Source organism: Phocoena phocoena, chromosome 15, assembly GCF_963924675.1.
Source record: "Phocoena phocoena chromosome 15, mPhoPho1.1, whole genome shotgun sequence".
Taxonomy (NCBI): Eukaryota; Metazoa; Chordata; class Mammalia; order Artiodactyla; family Phocoenidae; genus Phocoena; species Phocoena phocoena.
In genome coordinates, this window is record NC_089233.1 from 19,267,653 (window position 1) to 19,286,410 (window position 18,758).

Sequence of the window (18,758 nt, forward strand, 5' to 3'; positions counted from 1 at the left end):
AAGTGCTGCATGTCCTGGAGATGTCACCTCTAATAGGGGTTGGCGTGGGCCCTCTCCAGTCCTGTATGACAATGCTTGGCCTGTGTTTAAATTTTTAAGAAATTATTTCCTTTTTTAATGGAAGGAGTCTATTTCTCGTCCTCTAGGTAGAAGACCAGTTATGCTTTTCATGGCTAGATAAATTTCAGTGAAAACAGTGTGCCTAGATGGACCATTGGTTTTAGCGCAAGGCAGCCCACCCATCTCGGGTAAATGCGGGTGTGATGCTGGGCCAGAAGCACCATCGCAGCTTCCACTGGGCATCTTGCATTGGGTGCCACGTAGGCACGTCAGGGCGCTGATCCACTGGTCACCTCCCCAGGCTGGCACACATTTTGTACCCTAGTAAATGGGAACTGACAAAAGCGAAGAGAATAGATGCTTCCCCCTTTCCAAATCCTTGGCTACGGGCTTTAAAAAAAAAAAAAAAGAAAAATCCCCTTCAGTAGTTTGGGGGAGGAAATAACTTGGCAATGCCGTGAGGTTGTCTAGTGTCTTACTGAATGGTCTGCTGCTCTAGATAAGTGGGCAGAGAAGCCCGCCTTCGGGACGCCTTTGGAAGAACACCTGAAGCGGAGCGGGCGTGAGATCGCGCTGCCCCTCGAGGCCTGCGTCATGCTGCTCCTGGAGACGGGCATGAAGGAGGAGGTGAGACCCCGCCGCCCCGGCCGGCCTCTGCGGACCAGTGGCTCTCCAACCGCGCTCACCGTGACCACATTTCACGCTGAGACCCTGTCCGTGGTGCCGTGGTAGACCCTAAATGAAACAGGGTTTCACAGAGCAGTACTTACCTTGCCTACCTGCAGTACACTCTGCCTTTTTCTTGTTGGTCCCATTTGATTATTTCATTTTACACTGTGGTTGTGATTTGTGAAAATGAATTTCATGAGGTGCTGTAGAACCAGAGCTCCCATGAGCTTTAGTTTCTAATAACACGAATTTTATATTTGTGTAGAACTATGTTGTCGGGTGGCAGTGGGAGGGGCATTTACATACTTTATTTTGTGGAATCCTTACCCAGAAAACCCCATGAACCAAGCAGCGCAGGTCTCATTACTCTTCTTGTGTAGACAAGGAATTCAGCACACGAGGAATTCATGCCGGGGCAGAGCTAGAATCAAAACACAAGTCTTCTTTTAACCTTTGAAAGCTTAGTATTGAAGTGTAACGTACATATAGAAGAGTGCATGTATCATAAGTGAACAGCTTGATACATTTTCACCATCTGAACTCACCCATGTAATCAGCACCCAGATCAAGAAACCCCCTGGGGAACCTTCCTTGCATTTGCTTCCAGTCACGCCCCCACACCCTGACCCCATCAACGTGACCTCAGCTCCTAACAGCCTAGATGAGAGCTCCTCACCCAAGGCCAGTTTCACTGCCTCCGGGGAACACTTGGCAAGGTCTGCAGACATTTTTGATTGTCACAACTTGGGGAGCAGGGGGAAGAGTTGCTACTGTCTATCCAGGGGGTAGAGACCAGGGATGCTTCTAGACATCCTTCAGTGCACAGGACAGCCTCACAACAAAGAATTATCTGGCCCAAGATATCAGTACTGCTGAGGTTGGGAAACTGCCTAGATTAATGTTGCTAAAAGCCCAAGTCTTATAAGTGCTGGCCCAACGTCTCCATCAGGCCTGCTCCCGTGGCTGACCTGTCATGGGTTTTTCTCTGCGTAACATTTAGGGCAGTGAAAGTGACCGGTAGTCAAGCCTAACAATTTTTCTTGAGATTTCAGTTTTTAAAAAATATTCCTAAATTTAGAAAATCCATGGTGATCAACCTGGTGGAAGTATGAAATATAGCTTTTAAATAGATTCCTAACAGGCATGGTTATTTTGGCAATGGGGCAGGGCACGAGCTAGCACTGATTGAAAATGGTCTGCTCTCTGCCTGTCACTCTGCCCGGGGTACAAGCTCAGTCCTCTTTACTCCTCCCGGCAGCCCTGCAGCTCTCCTGGATAAGCTGTGCTGGAGCTGGGGGTGCGGGGTGGGTGGAAGGCTCTTCCATCAGATTTTTACTGCCAGTCAGTGTAAGCCTCACAACTTGAACTTGACACTAACGGCTTTTCGTTGTCTTCAGGGCCTTTTCCGAATTGGGGCTGGGGCCTCCAAGTTAAAGAAACTGAAAGCTGCTTTAGACTGTTCTACTTCTCACCTGGATGAGTTCTACTCAGACCCCCATGCTGTAGCAGGTGAGCTCCAAGGAGGCGGCCTCAAGGTGGTAACAGATCATCAGTTAAAGATCCAATATTAAGTGACAGTTAAAATTACATGGTCTCCTTATAAGTTTAAGTGACAAAACTGAAATGACAAATAAAACTGAAAAGCATGTGTGTGTACACTTACACATACATATCTTTTCTAGTCCTGTTTTGGGGGTTTTGTTTTGTTTTCCTGATTATTAAGTAAAGGTGAAGGTAGCTTATAATCCAAATGTTTAGAGGCGTGCTTTTACTTTCTTCCCTTTTACCCCCAAATCTCCATCTGCCTAGAGAGGTGATGTCTTATTAAGAAGATAGCTTTGAAACTAATTTTATTTTCTATTGATCTCTCAATATATTTTACGAGGGATGGAAATTGTTTTATGAGCATTTCATTCTGTAACCACTCCTGCCAATTCATGATTTATTCTATACATTGTGAACGGTTATAGTTGAGATCATTTCAATTTGCAAAATAATATATCCTGAGAGTTCCGGCCTTGCCCCTTGTCATACTCAAAGAGGGTGTTAATAATTTCAGGTGCTTTAAAGTCCTATTTACGGGAACTGCCTGAACCTTTGATGACTTTTAATTTGTATGAAGAATGGACACAAGTTGCAAGGTAAGTTTAAAGAACACCTAGTTTTAAAAGCTAAAGGAAACGACGCAATACTCTGTCCCCTTTGTAAATCATCTTATCCTTGGGGATCATAAAAACAACATTAAGGGACTTCCCTGGTGGCGCAGTGGTTGAGAATCCACCTGCCAATGCAGGGGACACGGGTTCGAGCCCTGGTCCGGGAAGCAGAGCAACTAAGCCCGTGTGCCACAACTACTGAGCCCACGTGCTGCAACTACTGAAGCCCATACGCCTAGAGCCAGTGCTCTGCAACAAGAGAAGCCACTGCAATGAGAATCCCGCGCACCACAACAAAGAATAGCGCTCGCTCACCGCAACTAGAGAAAAGCCCGCATGCAGCAGCGAAGACCCAACACAGCCAAAAATAAATAAATAAATAATTTTTTAAAAATAATAATAATAACATTAAAATCGTGTGTTTAGAGCTGTGTGGGAGCTCAGCTGTGTAATGATATAATGTTACCATTATCAGTAACAATAGTTGATGTTTACTGAGCACTTACTGAGTTCTGAGTACCGTGGTAATCCTTATGCCCATTACTTCCTGTAGCCCGTAATTAATGACATAAAAGGCAGAAGTTGTTGTTATCCTCCTTTTACAGATGAGGAAACTGAGGCTGGGGGAGGAATGGCATCAAATAATTGGCAGAGCTGGAATTCAGACCCAGAGCTCTCTGCCCCAAAGCTGGAGTTCCTGTTGTTTATCCCTTCCCCTCCATTCCCAGCTTCCGTCTGCCCGGAAGTAGTTGGTTTAGGCAAGGCAGTCTTGTTGCAAAAGTTCTAGAGGTTTCTCTCCCGCCGACCAGCCCACCTCCTTGTCAACTTGTCCCTCCCGGTTCTCACTCAGAGGTGCCTAATTTCTCACCTGTAAGGGAAGAGGAACACATCTCCCCTGCCCTTCCACTCCTCCCCCACCGTCTTCAGATGCAGTCACCCGTTCCCATCAAATAAGCTGTGTGCTCCGACGAGCTTTATGTCGTCACTTGAACCAGGCATCTGAGCTTTTCTCCGTAGCTGTGGAGTGAGAGACTTTGTCCCTGGTAGGTGGTGAGGATTTTAAAGTCAGAGTAAGTCCTTGGTCTGGTTGTGTCCTTGGAACCCAGCCCAGGGCGCAGCCTGCCGTGAGTGCCTGTGTTTGTGGGGCTGAAGGAATGGAACCTGCCCTCAGTGTCAGGTCGGGGTTCTAGGGTCTCGTATTGGGTGGGCTCCTTCGCTTCTCCTAGGCCTTGACTCTTCTCTCTGTTCTGAGACTCCCAAACTCATCCTGTGAGGAAATAAGCTGTAAGGGAAGGTATCCGTCCACCGGTGTGTCGCTTCTACACTTGAGAACTGTCATCCCCTCCCGGTGACACGTCACCTAGCTTCTAAAGTATAATCATGTTTAACCCCTACCCGAAGCTCTGCAGGCTGGTTCAGTTGTGGAGGAGGTTTTAAGTCCAAAGGCATGTCGTATGGGCAACTTCGAACACTGTGCTGCTGGTGGGCAGAGTTGACTCTGCTTTGCAGGCTCTTTGGGGCTGTGAAAGCTTGCACGTCGGAACTCTACAGCAGAAGACCTCCAGCAGTTGCTTCACAACAGAAAGGGCTTCTTGGCCTGGAGCCTTTGAGCAGTACTGAGAGCAGGGAGAAGACCCAGGGGTCTGGGTGCTGGGAGCATCTGGCTCCCCAAGGCTGTACGTGAATATACACATTTTCTAGACAGAATTTTCAGAATGTCTCCTGTGTGCCATGCATTGGTCGAGGGGGTCCCTCCTTGTTCTGCCTCTGAAGCCTCACGGTCACTTGGCAGAATTAACATTCTTATCCCCAGTTTGGCACATCAGGAGACTGAGTCTTGGCAAGGCTGACTCACTGCTCAGAGTATGTTAGTTAGTATTTGACTCCAAATTTCTTTCCCAAAAACTGGGCTTTTAAAAATTTATTGATTTTTAAAATTTTGGCTGCAGCATGCAGCTTATGGGATCTCAGTTCCCTGACCAAGGCTTAAACTCGGGCCATGGCAGTGAAAGTGCCACACCTGATCCACTAGACCACCAGGGAACTCCCGCTGTGCTGTTTTCCAGCTGTGCTTTCTCTGTCAGTAGAGGCATCGCTGTTAATATAGCAGATGGACACAGGTATTCCTAAAATGAGTATTAATAAATGGTTACGAATAATTTTTTTTCCTCAGTGTACAAGATCAAGACAAAAAACTTCAGGATTTATGGAGAACATGTCAGAAGTTGCCACCACAAAACTTTGTTAACTTTAGGTATGTATGATTGGCGTTCTGCAAATTAAGCCACCAGGCTACAGTGAAGAATGGTTTAATCCACAGCAGAGAGGCCATTAATTCAAGCATGTTTGGCACGTCAAAAAAATCCTCTGGAGAGTAACTCGGGCTTGCTGGGAATGGGTTTGGATGTATATCACTGTGATGCTGAAGCACATTGATTGTGCCTGGCATTAATAGGTAAGTTGCCGGATCATTTTATCGTTGCAGCTATTGGGGAAAAAAATTCTTGTGGAAACGTTGACTGACAGTATGTCGGAGTCTAAATTGTCCAGTATCTGCAAGGCAAAAATTAAACAATAGCTGTACTTTCTATAATATCTTTCGTATATGCTACATAATTTATTTTAAGCAGAGCACAAATCATCCTACTAAATAAAATGCCAAGAAATGCAGATTCTGTATTAGTTTATGGAATGACTATGTTTTCAGGAAATTTTACCGTGGAATAACTTTCTAGGATTTAACCTCTGTTTTCCCTTTGACTTAAAATATAACTTTGAAGAAGCATAGAGAGAAGGGTAAAAGGTAGCCCCAGGTAACAAAGTCATTTAAAACCAAAGAAAGTGTTGTGAGAGGATGTGGTCCAAAATGACAAGTACTTGACTGGTGAAATTTCTGGTATGCCACTCGACCGTTAATTTCAGTCTTAGGTCCTGTCACCAAGCTAAGCTAAACATTCTCTTTTAACATCTTAACTCTCAATTTTGCCTTATGAGTGCATTGATATATATAATATTCCTTATTTGATTCATTTAACACATCCAGCTTGGAATTGCAGATACTCTTAGCCTATTTCGTGTCTTATGGTGGAGACTGAATTACAGTTCTTTTACTTTGGGATTTAGCCTTTTCTTTTGTTTAATTTACTCATTAAAATGTTTACTAATTGTTTTTTGAATAGGGAGGACATTCCCATGGTTCAAAGTTCAAAGATGTACATTGGAAAAAATCTCTCTCCTCTTCCTCTCTCCCAGCCACCCTACTTCCTCTCCTGGGACACAACCTATGTTTTCAGTTTCTCATATATCCTTTCAGCAAGAGATGATACATATAGAATCAAATATATATATACATATACATACGTACAAACATTTCTTTCTCTCACAGCTTTCACTTTTTTAAAAAAACAAATGGCAATGTATATTATATACATCATTCTCCTCCTTGCTTTCTTTGCTTAATATACATCCTGTAGGTTTGTCCATATTTAATCAGCCCCCTATTGGTAGATAGTTGAGTTGTCCGTACTTTTTTGCTTTTATAGTGCTGTTCTTGTACATAAGAGAGTATATCTATATGATAGATTGGATATCTTCATAATTACAGCCTAAAGCATTTTCAAATACAGTTTCTTTTAAGCAATATGACTATACTCCTGTTTTTTTATTATGTTTGTATTAAAAACATTGATCCCATTGTTAATCATAGTATAATCTATTTCGGGGTAGATAGGGCATAAAGGAGAAACGGATTAGAAATACACAGCAGAGGGAGGACATATGGGAACCTATGTATATATATAACTGATTCACTTTGTTATAGAGCAGAAACTAACACACCATTGTAAACCAATTGTACCCCAATAAAGTTGTTAAAAAAAAAAAAAAAGAAATACACAGCATATAGAGATCGAATCTTTGAGGTTTACGTTTGATCTGTTTTCACCTTTCAAGCCCTAAACTATCTGTTCCATGAAACAAAGAACACACCCCGAGCCCGATTTGGATTTAGTCATTTAACACCCTGCAGTTAGCACCTGAGCAGTCTGGGGCTGAGCGCCCCCCAGGCAGGGAGATACTATTCCTCCAAATATTTCAGAGTAGATGCTCTCCCCCTTCTCTTTTGTTCCATAGGTATTTAATCAAGTTCCTTGCAAAGCTTGCTCAGACCAGTGACATTAATAAAATGACTCCCAGCAACATTGCAATCGTGTTAGGCCCTAACTTGTTATGGGCCAAAAATGAAGGGTGAGTAATCATTTCCCATATCCTATTATTTTAACTTCTTTCCGCCTGATGGAAACAATAGAAATGTAACTCACCTCTGAAGTTGATCTTTCCCTTTAGCTGACTTTCTCGGAGCACTGCTGTGAGCTGGGTCCTGTCCCAGACGCTGGTCACACAAAGGTGTAGGAGACCTTGTCCCAGTCCTCAAGGGGCCCCAGTCCTGGGCAGCCAGGCAGGTGGATGGCTATAGTGCAGTGATAAGCTCCGCATACACGTCTGTGTATCACAGACGTTATAAAGGAGGAACACAGCTCAGGTTGAGAAGTTCAGGAGGCGATGGCACTTGAAGGGCTGATGGATGAATGGTTTCCCACGCGTGGGACCTGAATGAGCCCCGCACAGCGGGTGTGAAAGGGCCTGGTGTCTATATTGGCGGAGGGTGGGGGGGGAGCGTAATCACGTGGTCTCATGTAACTTGAGCACAGGGGCCATGAGGCTGTGGCTGAGGTTTATGGAGGAGCTGGACCCTGGTTAGGAAGGGCCTCACGTATCTTGCTGAGATGTTAGGAACTTATTTTACGGGTCATGGGGGGGAAGGGAGCATCAGAGTTTCTCAGCAGAATGACTTGATCAAATTGCATTTAGAAAGATAATTTGTTGGCATTGAGAGCTGTAGATTGACCGGAGGAGAGGGATCAGGGAGGTCAGCTAGAAAGCGTCTGGGAAATCGCTCACGTTGTTGTCTGCTCTGTTTGGTGGCATTATGATGATCCGTTTAATCCTCACAAGTTGTCTTTTGGAGTTGGTGCTTTTGTCCTCACTTTTGCAGGTGAGGATTCTGAGGCTCAGAGAGGACGAATAATTTGCTTAAGGTTGCACAGCAGGGAAATGGTGGGGCCCACAGGGTCTGTCCTTAAGCTTCACCACCCTTCCCTGCCCCCCCGCCCCCCGTCACTGCTGTTCAGCTTTGTAAAATCATGAGCGGTTCAGATTTCCATCAAAAAATGCAGGGACTTTCTGAATCAAAATCTTTCTATCTTTAACTCATTCATTCCCTCATGTATGCTCACTCTTGTTTCAGAAAGTATTTATAAGATTCTTTACAAAGATCCAATGTCATAAAGCAAATGAAAGATAAGTGGATATAAAAGCTAACTACATAGTACGTCACATCTTATAGCAAATAAATACCAGGAAGACCAAAGAGGTAAATATAAAGAGTGATGTCATAAATATGGCAGGTTAAAAAAATAAATAAATAAACATAAACACGGCAGGTAAATATTTATTAGCTTTTGGGATATAAACGAATTTTATAAACAAAATCAGTTCTGAAAACAAATAGATTTAGCTCTATAACAGCTAGAAACTTCTGTAAGTCAGAAAGCTCCTTAAATAAATGGCAATTCACAAACTAGGAGTTCCTCAGAAAATATCCAGATATATAAAAAGGTCTTGAAATCAGTAGACAAACAGTACCTCCTCAAAAAGAAAAGTTTGCAAAGAACACGAGTGGACCGTTCCTCCCCAGTTCGAAGGTTCTAAGGTACGGGAGGGATCAGAATCCAGATGGCCAGAGGGAAGTGTGAACAGGTGGGGAGGGTAATTTACAGGCAAAGCTTGCATTTTAAGCTGGAATTTAAAAGGAGCTAGAACTTTCACCTGGTTGGAAATTGGGGTGAAAATGTTCTCCCCAATAGAAAGAGAGGTCAGAGTGATAAAATGAGGCGGGGAGATAGGTTTGGGGCAGTCAGGTGTGGGATCCAGCCTATCAGGGATTCAGTGTCTTCATTTATAAGGCCTCAGAACAGTCGCCATGTTGTAAAAATTAAATGCAGGGAGGAATCCGAGGCTCTGAACGTGGTAGGTGCTCAGTAAATGTCAGGCCCTTGCAGCTTGTCTGCTTTCCCGTGTTCTGACTCTGAACTGGATATGAGCCCCTCAACAGCAGGAACGATTCTTCTTTGTTTTCTTCCTTGTGGGCCCTGGGTATTCGGACACAGTCAGCTTCTGGACATGCATCTTGGGACCAGTCCACATACGTGCGTGACAGCCTTAATAATATGTGTAAATGCGGGGGTCCAGGTCTTCTGATGATGAGAGGCACCCTGAAACACTGCATACGCTTGGCTGCATTCTAGGCAGAATGGGTTTGTGGTAATCTGGAGACTTAGAAGATGACTCCCAGGGGAAGGACTGTGCCAGTGGGTAAATGCAACCCTGTCCCCAAACAACTGAAAACCAGCATTTTGACACACTGTTGGTCACTGACTTACACCTAGTTGTTATCACAACACAGACTAGGAAGTGACAGCCGAGTCAGGGCAATTTTTCTTCCTGGGTGATCACTGCCACACCCCTAGGCCAGGGCCTTGTGCATTTAATTTTTGCATTCGTACTTAAATGTTTTATCCTTTTGATATAAAAAATTGAATTGGGGCTTCCCTGGTGGCGCAGTGGTTGAGAGTCCGCCTGCGGAAGCAGGGGACACAGGTTCGTGCCCCGGTCCGGGAAGATCCCACATGCCGCAGAGCGGCTGGGCCCGTGAGCCATGGCCGCTGAGCCTGCGCGTCCGGAGCCTGTGCTCCGCAACGGGAGAAGCCACAACAGTGAGAGGCCCGCGTACCGCAAAAAAAAAAAAAAAAAAAAAAAAAATTGAATTGCCCTGACCCAACCTGCAGAAATCAGAGGCTGCCTAGGGGAGGTGTTTTAACTTTGTGAACTTCCTTTGCAGAACGCTAGCCGAAATGGCAGCGGCCACATCCGTCCACGTGGTTGCTGTCATTGAACCCATCATTCAGCATGCCAACTGGTTCTTCCCCGAAGGTAACTGCCACTCGGAGTTCACTGACTCCAAAAGCACAATAATATACAACAATAGTATAAAAAATCTTTTTGAAGAAGCAGATACTTCAGTAATCCCTTCATGATTACATAATTGGCTTCACTTTTTCACGTTTCTTTTTAGACTATTTGCATTCATATTTTGACAAAGCAGTAACCACATTATTGTGTATTTCACTTTGTTTCACTTAACATGGAGTCATTCATTCAGCCAGTGTATACTGAACACTCCCTAGGCGCATATGTTTGCTGGTAAGAAGACATGCTGTCTTCCCTGGAGGAACTTGGTCACTGGAGAAGGAGGCTTCATCATCAGAGAAATTGTAACACATGGCACATTAGAAGGAAGATGGATGGGGAATGAGTTGACAACTCATGCTGGGCCCAAAGTGCCGGGGATTGCTTTATAGAAGAGGTGACACTAAATATGCAGGGATCCTCAGAACTTCCGCGGCTCCCTTTGCGGGTACTGGTTGGGCAAGTGCTGGGAGTCTGGACCTCCCACCCCAGCTTCGCCCAGAGCAGCCCTGCTGTCATCCTCTGGCGTGTAAGCTCCATGAGGCCAGGGCACGCTCATCTTTTCTTTACCACTGACTTTCACCGTCGAGAATCACGCCCCACTCATGTAAGGTTGTGCAGTAAATGTGTGATGGATGAATGAATATTGTCATTCTGTCCAAGATTTCCTTTGAGAAAACGAGTCTTCAAAATCTGCTATAGGCAGTATGGAATTGATGTTGCCTTTTATTTCTATTTAATATCAAGCTGTAAATATCTTATTTTTTATGATTCAGATGAGTATAACCCATGCTCACATTCCTCTTCTGTATTCCATGTTTTTTTTTTTTTTAACAGAAAGGAAAGCAGGGGAGTTGTGTGACTTGGATTCTGAGTCATACCCCCTCCCCTATTTCTGGTTTTCTTATTTTACCCGCCACCCTGGTTTGGTAAACTGTCCTTTAGGAAGGTGAGAGTGCCCGGGGCTTCCACCTGTGAAATAGTGAGGGCTTGTGGATGGAAGAATGAGGCTCCTGTTCCAGTGGGGTGTCCTCAAGTTCCCTCAACCCCTGTGCCCTGTGTCTCATATACACTTGTTTCTTTCTTCTGGCAGAGGTGGAATTTAATGTATCAGAAGCATTCGTACCTCTCACCACCCCAAATTCCAATCACTCATCCCACACTGGAAATGACCCTGTCGACTCGGGGACCCTGGAGAGGAAGCGGCCTGCCAGCATGGCGGTGATGGAGGGGGACCTGGTGAAGAAGGAGAGGTGTGTGCAGAGCTATTGACTTTCACACCAGTGGTCGATGGCTCGGAGAGGAGTCGGTGGGCCCACCGTCCCTGGTCCTGCCTCAGTGGCCTTGCCATTGGGGAGTGGCCTGCACCCAGGCCTGTTAGAGTCCAGCTAGTTTCAGGAATTCTGCTTTAGTCCATTCCAAACATTAATCTGACCCCAAAGTAGGCGTGTAGCTTGTCAGTTAACAATCATACCTGACGCATCCGAGCTTTACTTGGTGGTCTCTGATAAGCCCTACACAGTAGCATCACACACATGTTACAAATTCACCTAAATGCACTTGGTTGGGGAAAAAGAAAGAAAAAGAAAAAAAAAAAGTTAGGTATTGTGGACGTCTGTCCAGGAGTGAATGTGAGAACAACCCATCTCTCACAGTGACATGTGCGAGTTGGTGTCTGAAGACATACATTCTTTGTATAACCTGGCCCCTCATTGGAAGCCAACCATAGAAACCTCAGTGTTTGTCAATTCTGGAATCAAAAGAAAAGCCTGTGTTGGACTAGTGAGAAACAGTACTAGTCTCTGTTGCTAGGCTCCTTGGGTGATTTGTGGGATTTTCAAAGGTTAAGGCTATTTGGGATTTTTGCCTTCAGATGCCTATCTATCCGACATGTGTGCTGAAGTGCCACTGTGTTCACCAATAATGCTGAATTAGAAGTCGTGTGCTTTTGTCGCATACGTGCAATAATGTTACTGAAAGTAGTTTTACATTAAAACTAAACAGCAAGCTCTTATTCTAATTGCCCAAACTTATAGTGTGGTCTGTTTTCTGTTTTGCCTTTTTTTTTTTTTTAAGCCCATAGAAAAGGAAAAAGCTTTACTCTTCTATTCTGTCACTTCTCTGAACCCACATTCCCACATTCAGAAGTGCTTCCTGATGACAAATTCTGTCCTCCACAGAATTAGCCTTCATGTATTTTAAGTTACAAAATGGAATATTATGGGTCTAGTTAGCACACAATAAACAGTTCTTAGCCATCTTCCTGGATGGATTCCCCCCCGCCAACTGACCCAGCAGCCACAAGCTCAGGGAGCCATGTGTCTTTTTATTTTTTGAACTGGAAAAAAGTGTTAAAGTTCATACACCAGTGGGCTTCAGTGAAAAGTGAATATCCCTTCTAACCTGTCCTCCAACCACCATCCCCTTCCCAAAAGCAACTATTTTTCCAATCCTACACATCCTTTCAGATGCATTCTTTGCATACGCATAGACCAGTGTTTGTACGTCTCAGCTTAAGAGGCAGTGCGATGTGACAGCCTTACGTTGCCACTGGTGGCACTTCTGCACTCAGCTTCCACCTTGATGCCCAAACACAGAGGTTCGAGATAATCGCCTTGTACATCGTACTATGGAAATAAAAACACAAACATGATGTCACTTACTCAAGATGAAGCCTGCCCGTTTGCTTTCAGCTGCCCATACCCACTTTGAGAAAGGGCATCGATGGGTACCAGGTCCAAGTTTAAAGCCCACTTGAGTTGCTTGCCTGGGTAACAGGAGTGACCATTAATCTGGTCCTTGCCGCTTCATTGCATGCTGGGCAACTTGGGTGGCTGTCCCTGCGTGTGGGGTTTTACACGCGAGGACCAATGGGCTTCTGTGTCAGTAGTCGGCTTGCATGGTGTGTTGTTGACTGTTTCTTCTCTCTGTGTAGCTTTGGTGTGAAGCTTATGGACTTCCAGGCTCACCGGAGGGGTGGCACCCTAAATAGAAAGCACATATCCCCTGCTTTCCAGCCGCCACTCCCGCCCACAGATGGCAGCACCTTGGCTCCAGCGGGCCCAGAGCCCCCTCCCCAGAGCTCTAGGGCCGAAAGCAGCACAGGGGGTGGGGCTGTCCCCTCCTCTGCGGGCATACTGGAGCAGGGGTCCAGCCCGGGCGACAGCAGGTAAGGAGGCCAGCATCTGCTGGCAGTGGGTGCCAGACACCCCAGCCTTCTTGCAGGCGCTGGCCTGTGGGCATGGCCTCCATGCCCCAAGGATCACTAGGCATGGCGTGAACCAGCTTTGCCTTCACTCCTCCGGTTGGCAAAGGATGGGAAAAAAGACTGCTTTTTTTGTTTTCAAAAGAAAGCAACATTTGTTTGCATTCTTTACCATACTGCTTTGGGGCTGGGAGCCAGAAGCCGATAAGTGTCTAGCCGTCTTATAAGCCTCTCTTACCTGTTTGATGTGTACTCGTTGTTCATGTACCGTTTGCTTGTTGTCATTCAGTATGCTAACTAGTAAACATTTGAATGCAACAAGTTAGTGAAGTTATTATATTCCTGGCATTCACTCACTCACCCATTCATTCATCCGTCCATCCATTTATCCATCATTCATCCATCCATCCATCCATCCAATCAGATTTACTGAATAATATGTGCTGTCTCTGCTATACTGAGCATCCCCCCAACCCCCTGGCTTTCAGTCCTATAGGGCAGGTGATACATGAGTACAAGGTAGAAAATATGATGATAGGTTTTCTTAAAAAGCTCTTTTGTTGCTTCACCTTTTGGTTAACCACCTGGAGTGGACTAAGAATATATAGCAACTTTAAGGAAAAATACCTTTGAAGTCGACACCTTTATTTGCACAAATTCAGTTCTCCACTCTGACCCAGGCAGATGACCACCAGAGGCCACTTCAGGTGGTATCTCGGGTCGTGCAGAACTGGCAGCTGCTATAAAAGATGAGCCCCTCTAGTACGTGCTAACATTTTTATTGCATTTGGTCCACCTTGGCCACCTATAAAGCACTAAATGATTACATATAAAGTAAAATAAATGATAAAACAAGGATGGCCTGTTAATCGTGTACTTGTTTTCCGCCCAGAGGTGACTTTGCCTTGGGAGAACTCCCTCACCTCTTCTTTGGGTGGAGAGAGAGTGCCTCATGCTGTGTGAAGCTAGCTGCTTAGGAGATTGGAATCTCGTTAAATCCTTATAGCTGAACTCTGAGGACTTCGTGCATTCCTGAATACCTTTCTACCCGCATAATTTGAGGAAATTCACTTTTTTGGTTAAAAATATCTAAGGCTTCAAACTCCCTAGTGCTTCACGTGCACGTCGTAAGCTCCACGTTGGTCTTTCCGTAACTGCTACCACACATGTATTCGTTTGGGCTTAAATCTTTTTCTTGGAGAAAAAAAAGTCTTAGCAAACTCTTACACATTTTCATTTACCTGTAGCATTCAATTTGTTTAATCAAGGCTAAATATATTATTTAAGATAATAATTAGTCTTCACTGCAGAAGGACAAATAGAACGTCAGTTATCAATTTGCTCTTTGTTTCTTTTGCTCTGTAGATATTTTTGTGTACATCTCACTAACGCCATTTACTCTTTGGTGACTTTGACAAATTGTAGCTATAAAGTTCAGTATAAAAAGTTCTGAGCCAGGGCTTCCCTGGTGGCGCAAGTGGTTGAGAATCTGCCTGACAATGCAGGGACACGGGTTCGGGCCCTGGTCTGGGAAGATCCCACATGCCGCGAAGCAACTAAGCCCGTGAGCCACAACTACTGAGCCTGCGTGTCTGGAGCTTGTGCTCCGCAACAAGAGAGGCCGCAACACTGAGAGGCCCGCGCACCGCGATGAAGAGTGGCCCCCGCTTGCCGCAACTAGAGAAAGCCCTCGCACAGAAACGAAGACCCAACACAGCCAAAATAAATAAATAAATAAATAAATTTTTTTAAACTTTAAAAAAAAAAGTTCTGAGCCAGGAATTAGGAAGCCTGAGCTCTGATCCCTACCCCAGTATTAACCAATGCTGGGCCCTGAGCAATCATTTAGCCTCTCGGAGTTCCTCTTTCCTGAAGTCCAAATTATTGATAATAATTGAGTGCTTTGTAATTTAGAGCAGTGTTAGTATCTTGCTATTGCATTTGCTTAGTTTTGTGCAATGTATATGGCAAAATCGCATTATTCTGAAGCCCAAAAACCCTTTCATGTGTTTAAATACTGCCCAAGTTGAGTGCAAGCACACTAGAACTTGAAATGGCCTCTATCATGATATTTAAGTGGCAGAGTAGTTGGAAGATAGTCTGATGCCATGAGTCTCAGAAAATATGTGGTCCTGTGTGGCACCAAATATTAGCTTCACAGACCCAGTGTGAGCTGTTTAAACTTTCAGATCACCTCCTTGCCCGCTGCAGTGAAAACTCTAGCTGGAATTTGATATTTTACAGCATGTTTAGCTTTTATAGCTGGGAATGCCTGACATCTAACTTGGCTTCTGCTTCCCTTAGTCCTCCAAAGCCCAAGGATCCTGCGGCTGCACCTGCACCCGGGAGAAACAGCAGTCAGGCGGCCCCTGGCCAAAGCCAGGCCCAGGCCACTGCCGGCTCCCATCAGCTCTCTGTGGGCCCTACGCACAATTCCGCCGGCCCAAGCCCTCACACGGTGCGCCGAGGTAAGTCACCACCTTTACTCTGCACCCTTGGGGAGGGATGTGCAAACCTTCCTGGGTCGGTGCAGGGGTCAGGTTGAGAAGCTTGTTCCGATGGTTCCATGTGTGTTATAAAATGGCAAGCAGAAAAACCATTTGTTAAGGAAAAGAATCATTAAAGGGAGATGGAAAAATGGAGAACAGAAAAGCAGACATTTAAGAATATGTTCAAGCTACAAAGCTTAACAAGCAGTCATTTCTCCAGAAATGCCCCCCACTTTCCAGGAATCTGGTGCTCCAAGCCCTCGCTCTGTTTTGGAACTGCCACAGCCTGGCCTGTGTCCCAGCCAGGCTTCGTGAGTCTGGGAGCACTCGTGCCCTCTGGATTGGGATCAGGGCCTTCTAGTTCCCTATTCACATGTAATCTGAACTGCTCCCACTTACGCCCTCGTGGTCCTCCACCTAGCAGCCAGGGAAATGGCTGTTTTTTCTTTCTTTCTTTCTTTCTTTCTTTTCTGCGGTACGTGGGCCTCTCACTGCTGTGGCCTCTCCCGTTGCGTAGCACAGGCTCTGGACGCGCAGGCTCAGTGGCCATGGCTCACGGGCCCAGCCGCTCCGCAGCATGTGGGGTCTTCCCGGACCGGGGCACGAACCCCGGTCGGCAGGCGGACTCTCAACCACTGCGCCACCAGGGAAGCCCTCTTTTTTTAATTGAATGAAGGATTCTTTAAATTCTATATTGCTCTACAATTTTCAGAAGTTTCACACAAATGATTTCATATAATCCCATAATAACTCTCCTTTTTTTTTCCCTACTCCTATCTTGCACCTTCCCCCTTCCCTCTCCCCACTGGTACATTCCCTATATCTGTGAGTCCACTTCTTTTCTGTTTTATTCACTAGTTTGTTGTATTTTTTAGATTCCACACATAAATGACATCACATAGGATTTGTCTTTCTCTCTGACTTATTTCACGCAGCATAATGCCCTCCAGCAGGGGGTGGCTTTAAAACACAAAGCAGAGCTTGTCATCCTGGCTGAAGCTCTCCAGTGCCTTCCATGCAGACCTCCCACCACGCACCCTGCGTGGCCTGGCCACGTGGTCTGGCCGGGCCGCCTGTGAGCCCAGCTCTTCCCCTGCCCCCTTACTCACTTCAGCCTCGCTGGTCTGCACTCTGCCCCTCAGTGCACTAACCTTATTCCCTCTTTAGAGCTTCCACACGTGTTCTCTTACAGAACGTTCTGTCCCACGTCTTCACTTGGTTTCTTCTTTTTTATTTTATCGGGGTAAGAACACAACATGAGATCGACCCTCTTAAATATTTGTGTACAGTACCCAGTACTGTGCTCTTAAGTGTACAGTACAGTATTGTACTGTAGGCCCAATGAGGTAGAGCTGCCTGACATAATTGAAGCCTTATGCCTGTTGAATACCAGCTCTCCATCACTCCCCACCTCTCCTGTATACCCCCAGCCCCTGGCAGCCCCCATTCCACTCTCTGATTCTAAGAGTGTGACTATTTTAGATGCTTCATGTAAGTGGAATCGTGCAGTATTTGTCCTTCTGTGACTGGCTTATTTCACATGTCTTTAAGGTTTGTCCATGTTGTTATATATATGACAGAATTTCCTTCCTTTTTAAGGCTAAATAATATTCCATTTTATATATACACCACATTTTTTAAATCCAGTCATCTGTCAATGGGCATATGGGTTGTTTCCATGTCTTGGCTATTGTGAATAATGATGCTTCAGTGACCATGGATGTGCAAATAATCTCTTCAGGATCCTGATTTCAGTTCTTTTGGATAAATACCCAGAAATGGGATTCCTGAATCAATATGGTAGTTCTATTTTTAATTTTTTTTAGGAGCCTCCATACTGTTTTCCATAATGGCTGTACCAATTTACATTCCCACAAATAGTGTATGGGAGTTCCAGTTTCTCCATATTCTCACCAGCACTTGCTGTCTTTTTTTTTATATTAGCCATTCTAGCAGATGTGAGGTAATATGTCGTTTTTGGGTTTGATTTGCATTTTCCTGATGGTTAGTGATGTTGAGCACCTTTTTATATGCCTGATGGCCATTTTTATGTCATCTTTAGAGAAATGTCTATTCAAGTCTTTAGTCCATTTTATTTTATTTATTTATTTATTTTTGGCTGTGTTGGGTCTTCGTTGCTGCACGCGGGCTTTCTCTAGTCGTGGTGAGCAGGGGCCACTCTTTGTTGTGGTGTGAGGCCTTCTCCCTGTGGTGGCTTCTCTTGTTGTGGAGCACAGGCTCTAGGCACGCAGGCTTCAGTAGTTGTGGCACGTGTGCTCAGTAGTTGTGGCTCACGGGCTCTAGGGCACAGGCTCAGTAGTTGTGGCGCACGCACGTAGCTGTTACGCGGCACGTGGCATCTTCCTGGACCAGGGCTCGAACCCGTGTCCCCTGCATTGGCAGGTGGATTCTTAACCAGTGTACCACCAGGGAAGTCCCTTTAGGCCATTTTAAAATCAGGTTGTTCGTGAGACTTCCCTGGTGGTCCAGTGGCTAAAGACTCTGTGCTCCCAAAGCAGGGGGCCTGGGTTCAATCCCTGGTCAGGGAACTAGATCCCACATGCCACAACTAAGACTTTGCATGTCTCAACTAAAGATCCCGCATGCCACAACGAAGATCTCGCGTGCAGCAATGAAGATCCCTGTGTGCCGCAACTAAGATCCAGTGCAGCCAAATAAATAGATAATTCTTTTAATTTCTTTTTTTTAAAAATCAGGTTATTCATTTCTTTGCTATTGAGCTATAGGAGTTCTTTATATATTTTGGAAATTAACACCTTGTCAGATACATGGTTTGAAAATATTTTCTCCCATTCTGTAGGTTGCCTTTTCATTCTGTCGTTTCCTTTGTTGATTGTACCAAAGCTTATTAGTTTGATGTAATCCCACACATCTATTTTTGTTTTGTTGCCTGTGCTTTTGGGGTCATATCCATGAAATCACTGCCAACACAAATGTTATGAAGCTTTCCCCCTGTGTTTTCTTCAAGGAGTTTTACAGTTTCAGGTCCTATGTTTAATCCATTTTGAGTTGACTTTTGTGTATTGTGTAAGGTAAGGGTCCAGTTTCATTCTTTTGCATGTGGATATCCAG

General features: G+C 45.0%; 1 protein-coding gene across 1 annotated transcript in view; it reads left to right on the top strand.

Annotated features, from left to right (window-relative positions):
• Nucleotides 1-18,758, top strand: part of ARHGAP17 (Rho GTPase activating protein 17) — a 54,069-nt gene that overhangs the window by 24,008 nt on the left and 11,303 nt on the right. The window contains exons 9-16 of the mRNA XM_065892476.1: nucleotides 560-687; nucleotides 2,127-2,238; nucleotides 2,789-2,870; nucleotides 5,059-5,139; nucleotides 7,017-7,130; nucleotides 9,844-9,935; nucleotides 11,065-11,224; nucleotides 15,481-15,644. Of these exons, the coding sequence (XP_065748548.1) occupies nucleotides 560-687; nucleotides 2,127-2,238; nucleotides 2,789-2,870; nucleotides 5,059-5,139; nucleotides 7,017-7,130; nucleotides 9,844-9,935; nucleotides 11,065-11,224; nucleotides 15,481-15,644 (933 nt within the window). The remainder of the gene's footprint in view (nucleotides 1-559; nucleotides 688-2,126; nucleotides 2,239-2,788; nucleotides 2,871-5,058; nucleotides 5,140-7,016; nucleotides 7,131-9,843; nucleotides 9,936-11,064; nucleotides 11,225-15,480; nucleotides 15,645-18,758) is intronic.